The sequence below is a fragment of the Populus euphratica genome, unplaced genomic scaffold (genome assembly GCF_000495115.2).
Source record: "Populus euphratica unplaced genomic scaffold, PopEup_1.0 scaffold206.1, whole genome shotgun sequence".
Lineage (NCBI taxonomy): Eukaryota > Viridiplantae > Streptophyta > Magnoliopsida > Malpighiales > Salicaceae > Populus > Populus euphratica.
This window is the reverse complement of record NW_011500012.1, coordinates 288,432-296,290: the sequence shown is the minus strand read 5'-3', so window position 1 is coordinate 296,290 and position 7,859 is coordinate 288,432. Positions and strand designations below refer to the sequence as shown.

Sequence of the window (7,859 nt, the reverse complement as noted above, 5' to 3'; positions counted from 1 at the left end):
AAATTAATTAGCTAGTAGAGAAATTAAATCCATTTTGTATATGAATTAAATTGACTAAGATTTAATTTTTATTTGCTAATATTGTTTTCATGATTTAAATATTTTGAATAAGTTTATTATATGTATATTCGAGTTTTTTTACTTTTAATATAGTAACAACTAAATTGAAGCTTTTAATTTTTTTTTTGTGGTATAGTCTTGATGATGTCGCTATTTTTTGCTTAGTTTTAAAAATATTTTTTTTAATCTAAAAATCCGATTAATAGTGTGATAGAGTTTTTTAAAAAATTATTTTTAATATTAATATATTAAAATAATTTACAATAATAAGAATAATAATTTTAAAAAAAACACAGCATCTTACAAACCTGATTTGCCGCGAAGTACCTAGCGACATATGGAAGTCACTGATCCATAATAATGAAATACAAAATAAGTATTGTACTTTACCCGAAGCGAGAGGTGCAGGATAGAAGAGAAAAAAAGACTGGAGGGCTAAGAAGTTTCCCACCTTTGGGTGAAAAGAGCTGCAGTGGCACGTGATCAGCCAGCTAGGAAAAGCCACAGGAGAGACATTCACTTCCCTTCTGACATTTGCTTCTCTTTCTAGATTGACTAAGGAGTGAAATTTAATAAAAAGGCAGGGTGAGTCAGCATGGTAGATGAAGTGTGGTGTAAAAACTAATAGAAACCTGGTGCCCCCACTGGAAGTCCATGTATATATATATACTTTCACATGGTGATAGATTACACTATTTGACAGGCCCCTATAGAGAGAAGCTTTAGCCTAGACAAAAGGGAGAGTGGTTAGCTAGCAAAATAAAAGGGAGAGGAAATTTTGGGTGAAGGTCCTAAGCCATGGGAAGACCTCCTTGCTGTGACAAAGTTGGGATCAAGAAAGGTCCATGGACACCTGAGGAGGACATCATCCTAGTCTCTTATATTCAAGAACATGGTCCAGGAAATTGGAGATCAGTTCCTACCAACACTGGTAAGTTCCACAACTTAGATCCATCTGATTGCTCCTCATCATTTATGAAATGAATCCCAATGACCAGTTTTGAAATCTTGGCATGGGACTTACATTTCCAATGTTTATCAAGAAATTGGGTTTTGATTTTTGGATGATCAGTACGTAAATAAACATTGAATTATGGAATACACTAATGGATCGATATATCTTGTTGCTTGCAAAGGGTTGTTAAGGTGCAGCAAAAGTTGCAGGCTTAGATGGACTAATTACCTCAGACCAGGAATTAAGCGAGGCAACTTTACACCACATGAAGAAGGGATGATAATTCACTTGCAAGCTTTATTGGGTAACAAGTAATCCTCAAAAACCTCAATTTTCTGTTTAAATTTGTGTGTTTTTCATTTGGTAAATCGAATTATATGGTTAGTATTTTTTATGACATAATTACATGTCATGAATTAATTTGTATCCTTTTTGTTGTTCTTGATTTATTTGGACGACAGATGGGCAGCCATAGCTTCATATCTTCCCCAGAGAACAGATAATGATATAAAGAACTACTGGAACACTCACCTGAAGAAGAAACTAAAGAAGTTCCAATCAGCTTTGGATCCTATGGCACAAGGCTCAGCAAGTGGTCAGTTTATGTCGAAAAGTTTCAATGAGAGAAAGTGCTTGGAAGATTTCACCACCGATTCCTCAGTCCTCAACAGGCCTAATCAGGTCTCCACATATGCATCAAGTACCGAAAACATTTCGCGCCTTCTTGAAGGTTGGATGAGATCATCTCCAAAGCCAAACGGCACCGATCTTCTCAAAGAAAATTGGGAGAAAAACAAAAACAGCCTGGAAAACAATGATCATAGCTTTGGCAATTCAGTGGCTACAAATTCTCTTCAATCTTATAGGCCAAAACCCGAGGAAGAAAGTGGTGATCTAATCTCTCATGAAGAGTTTGAGTCCATTTTATCACTTGAGAACTTGAATAATGTTGCATGGGACAAATCCTCTTGTGATTCTGCTACTGCTGTTACTAGTACAAAGGATTTCAAGAGCTCTACAAGTGATGAGAAGGACAATATTACAATGACTGAGAGGAAGCAGAATTCTGATGAAAGCACCCCCCCCTTGTCATTTCTTGAGAAATGGCTCTTGGATGAAAACGGTACTGTTCAAGTGGAAGAAATCATGGAACTGTCTCCAATATTCTGAGCACGTTATTGTTCCTTCCCTCCCATTCTCGAACCTTCTTATTTTTTTTCCCCTTTTCTTTTGTTTTATTTTAGTTTCAGCTAAACCAGTGGAGGAAAAATCAAAGAAAAAAAATAGCAGTGTGATCTCTCAGGGTTTAATCTTTTATCAGCTGGGATTCTGAGAAGTTAGGATCTCTGTGCAAATTGTAATTAATCTTATTATATATATTAATGAATTAAATGTCATGAAATAACCTTATTAAGCATTTCACACTCCGTGTAATTTGTGCGAGACCAGCAGCATGTTTGATTGAGAGGAAAAAAAACAAACAAAAAGTCCTGCTAATTAAGTACTTCATTGCAAAAAGTCAAATTACACAGGATATGTATATGTGGATCGAATTGGTTTAAGGGTTAGAAAGAGATGCGCCTAACGCACGACAGCAAAGAAAGAAAATATGAAAAAGAAGAGTAGTCTACCCATTTATTAGAGATCCTTTCATGGGTCTGCATCAGATATTAATTAACTAGTAGTATGTGCTTCATATTTATCTAGATTACTGTTTAGAGAAAGAGACCCACAAGTGGAGACGAATATTATTGAAGTCAAAATAACGACACGACACTCCTGGATAGATAAACAACAAAATAATTTAGTCTTTGAACTAAACCCTAGCTAAGAATATCTAGCCAGAACCAATAACGTATTATGGAGTTCACATTAGGAAGGTTTAAGCGTAGGGGCTATCATGCATTACATACAAGGAGTACTGCTGCGTCAATTTCGGCAGAATATATTGGGTTTAAGACTTTAGAATTATTACTGTCTTCAAGATTATATGTAATTAGCTGGCACTCAACCTCCACAATGAATTAGTTCAGATATGAGGGACATGCAAAATTTGGTAATTACTTGAACCAAAAATGGGACCTATTGCAAAGTGAAAGCAAGAGGAAGAAAATCCATACAAGTAAAAAATGAGAGTGTCACGAAAGTCTTGCATCCAAATGAGGTAAAATGGTTGCTTCAATGGCTTTTTAGCTAGAAATACTTGTAGTATACATAAATGTGAGAGAGAGAGGCAGAGAGAGAGAAACATGTGATCTTAAATGACCTTTCGGTGATGACTGATGAGAAGCAGAAATGCCAATCTTTCACAAGATACAGCCTAGATTCTGGCTTCTGATCTCTTCTATACGTGATACAATTTGGTCCCCCACCTCCCTTCTACAATACTACTACTTTTATACCACTAGAAGAACCTCACAGGGTTGTAGCTTTAGGGACAAAATGTTCCAGCAGTGGCATGTCCATGTCCAGCATTGTTGAGTACAGACAATTATACCTTTATACCTTCTTGTATAAATAATGATATATAATTGGCGTAGATAGCAACAATTATATCACAAAATAAAATGTGTATATTATATAATTGTGAAACGTAAGCTTAATTCCAATTTATCTCTCTTTAGTTTGGAGCGAGCGAGGTTTCGGTAGAATCAAACTTCTTTTTTTTTTAAGAAAAGATACACCGGTGGTAACGGTTTTTTAATCACAAATCATTCTATACCTTATGTCTGTCTTCATTAGGCAATCTAACAAAACAAAAAAAAATTGTGTTCGTGAAGCGTTAAAATTTGATCAAATCTTTTTTCGTGCAGATGGAATAATTTAGCGCTGTAAAACTTCGTCAGTTGCTTGAGATTTTATTCAGCAAGAAAGTATTTTCTGAAATTTTTATTCTTGTGGTAAAACATGCTACTGCTCATTCGATTCTCACCATTACGGTGTCAATGGTTGGAAGACTAATATTTTTTTTAATGGGATACTTCACAAAGAGTTGTAACCTCAATATTTTGTTCATCTTATTCTTTGTTCTCGTGTATGTCAACTATATAAATCTTTATACGAGTTGAAACAAGTTCCTCCAGCGTAATATACTTTATAAGTGATTATTTTATATCTATTGGATATCTTGCTTCAATGGTTCTCTTTATCTATTGGATATATTTTATCTTTTTATTTATATTGGATATCTTGCTTCAATGGTTCTCTTTATTCATATTGTCTATGTGTATTTATATATTTTATTTTTTTGTTTATACAGATAATACCTTTTGTTTTATTGTAAGGAATTCAGTCTTACTTTACCATTTCAAGCTCCGAGATTTAGAACCTGCCTATTATTTTACCCTACTCCTATAGGTATTATGCTCCAGTAAGATAAATATATTTTTGATATACTACCCTGAACATATATGTCTTCCTGCAAACCAGTCTATACTCGTATTTTTGCATCCAAACTTGTTATAGTATCTGATTGCATGTTTTCTAATCCTACATGATTTCATTAAATTGTTGGTACTTTTTAATATCTTATATTTATGAGACCAAATATTTTTGTTGTTGTAAACAAAGTATGTCGGTTAATGCATGCTTCTATATATATACATTGGGCTGCCATTAAATATATTCTACATTATCTAAACCATATAGTTTCTTTTAGCTTACATATCACTCGTAGTTCTTCATTTATTTTATGTTATTTAATTTACTAATACTGATTGGGCTGATAATGTTGATGATTGTAAGTCAACGAGTGATTATCATGTCTATTTCAATTGTACTCTGATTTCATGAAAATCGGGCAAACAATGTATAGTTGCTCGATCTTTGATTGAGATTAGGTATAAGGCTTTAGTTGATGGCACTTCTAAGGTCCTATGACTTCAATATTTATTGACAAATATACAAATTAATCATACTTTTTTGCTTATGCTTTGTTATGATAATTTGGATGCTACTTATTTATTCGTCAATTCTATTTTTCATGCTCATACTAAACATGTGGAGGTTGATTATTATATTTTACATGATAGGGTTGCCAAGAAAGATATTCATATTTGTGTCATTTTCTCTAAGAATCAACTTGCAAATGTTCTTACCAAGCTATTTTCCACTACTCCTTTTAATCATTTTTAGTTCATGCTTAAGGTTGAACCCCCACCCTTAGCGTGAGGGAGTTTATTATAGGAAGTGCTACTTTATAGGGTATATATTACAATAATCTATTTATCATGTGTATAAGTTAATTATGTTTTGTAATCTCTACACTAACTATGAAAGGTTGACAAACTAATTGATTAAGCACCTCAATTATTCTCAACTAAAGCTAAGCACACCATGGGCAAAAAAAGTTGAAAAAATAGCAGCTAAGAAAGAAAGAAAAAAACTATTACAAGATGTGTAGAACATCTCCATTTCAACCTCTTTTATAAAAGTTTTTAGAATCTACACTAATTCAAAAATAATTTTGGTTAGTTTGTCTTAATTACATGTCATACATAAATAAAAAAACATGATAGTTTTTTCCTTAAAAATCTTATGTTTTTTTTTAAAAAAAGACTTAAAAAATAATTTAAATTAACTTGTTAAACTCGTGAACTGGATCATAAAATTAAAATAATCCCATAAAAAAATTAAAACAAATTATAATTTTTAATTTCTAATCAACTCCATGTTCAAAGATAAAATTAAAAATGAAAAGAAATCAATTAAGAAAATAACATAAAAAAATCTGAATCAATCTGCCAAACTCATGATCTGGATCATGAAATTAAGATAAACTCAAAGAAAAAAAAATACAAAATGATTTGATTTAACCCATGTTAACTTGTCAAATTTGTTACTTTGATTATGAGACTAATATAACCTCATTAAGAGAAAATCAAAACAAATTATGAAATTCAATTCTCAATTAACCCTTTTGGATTAAATGTTAAAAGATAAAATTTATTAAAAATATTAATTAAAAAATAATACAAAAAATAAGTGAAGTCAACCTTAGTTGATTGAAAAAAAACATTGATTGAAAAAAATTAAAAAATTAAAAAAATTAAAAAATAATGCTTTGTTATAAGAGTTACAATGAAACCTCTTTTTTTTTTTTAATTAATATCTTTAGAATCACTTAGAAAAAAAATAATTTTAGTTTACGTATTATATCCTTACCATTGAAAAAAAACATTTCCTCTATAATGCGTCACGCTGTCATTAGAAGATGGACACCCAAGAATGAGCTGCATCATATTTATTGATTCACCAGCAAGAAGGAAATGCACCCCTTCATGTACAAATTTGCTTTGCTATCTATCTATCTATCTATCTATCATCAAGTGCAATGCTTAATTATCAAGATCCCGGAAGAAAGACTAATATTTTTTTCATAATCATTTTGGTGCTGTCGCAATCTGAATTATTTTATAACAAGGTACATGTGTATGTGTTAATTAACATTTTAAAAAAGCACCCATAAGCTTATGAGAATTTTATTTTATTAAAAGAAATCGGATTCTTTTTTAATTTTGATATTGAATAGAAGAAGGAGGAGGAGGAGGAATTATGGCTAGCCAAAAATTTTATGAAATCTAAGCCTGTGATGTATAGAAGATGTTTGTCTCATATTTCATTATCTCTAATTTTATGGTAAAAGAAAACAGATATATTATATTTTATTAGAAGGCCCAACAATAATTTCTTCCCATATGTAGCTCTCGGGAAGTTTTATATATAATATCATGATGATTTGAGTAGAGGTGCAATGCTAATGGCTCCAAGGACCACTAAATTCGAATAAAACAGCAAATTTAGTGTTTAATACGGTGACTATCTGCATTGTATCAAATTTAAACATGGATATTGGATCGTAGCAAAGGAAAAAAAAATTAATAAAGTTTTAAAAATGTTATATAAATAAGATTCTTTCTGAAACAATCAAAGTATCGATAGTTGGTTTTGATTGTATAATTAAACAATAATATGATAAATTGTACCGTGAAAGCAATAATATTCTTGATTATATAGTGAAGTATAGAATGTAAAGATCTAGTAATTTTATTATTTGATTTTGATCCATTACTCAGAATATATCTATCAGGTTATTAAAGATGCTTCTTTTTAAAGATTAAAATTTAATAGAGAGATGAATTGAAGATTCTTGAAAATTTCTTCCTGGATTGTGTTGTTATGGTTAGCTTGTGTAGATTCTGGTATTGTTTTTTTAAGTTAAATTTACTGTTTTATTTTCCTTGTCTAGGCTTTTCTTCATTTGATAGTTCCTACCAAATTGATATAATACATGCTTTGTAATTTTTTCATGCCATCAGGCTATGGTGTTTAATAAAATCATATATTTCTCAAAAAATAAAGAAAAAAAAGAGAGAGTATCAATGCAAAGTATCCTAAAAAACTATAATGAGAAATATTAAAACACGAGAGCATCTTTACTGAATTCTCTCTTTTGTTATTCCTCTTGAAAACACACGAGATTTCGTAATGAACATCAAAGCTTTCAAGAATATAAACAGTTGACAAGTTTTACGAGTCAGAATGCTGTCGAAGTTCAAAGATACTTTAATTGATATCTTCATAGCAATTTCTTAGCCTTGTAAATTCTATGGATAAGATTTTATTGCATGTCATTAATGTTTTTTAAACAGCCACTCATAAGAAATATTACTATATGATATAAGAAATTATAATTTTATTTGCAAGCTTATTATATAATATATACAGTGAGGATTTATCTTTCCAAGAGGATATGCTGCCATAGAATTTAACCCTACGCCTATTTGTTCAATACTAAATTTTATGTAGAGCAACCTCCCATTACATGTATATAATCATTGTTTGG

The 7,859-nt window shown here is 31.0% G+C and overlaps 1 protein-coding gene across 1 annotated transcript; it reads left to right on the top strand.

Annotated features, from left to right (window-relative positions):
• Positions 1–758: 758 nt before the first annotated feature.
• MYB60 (myb domain protein 60) lies at positions 759–2,437 on the top strand. Its single transcript, XM_011048742.1, has 3 exons — positions 759–991; positions 1,197–1,326; positions 1,477–2,437. The coding sequence occupies exons 1-3, from the start codon at positions 859–861 to the stop codon at positions 2,183–2,185; spliced, it is 972 nt and encodes a 323-aa protein (XP_011047044.1). The 5' UTR covers positions 759–858; the 3' UTR covers positions 2,186–2,437.
• Positions 2,438–7,859: the final 5,422 nt, after the last annotated feature.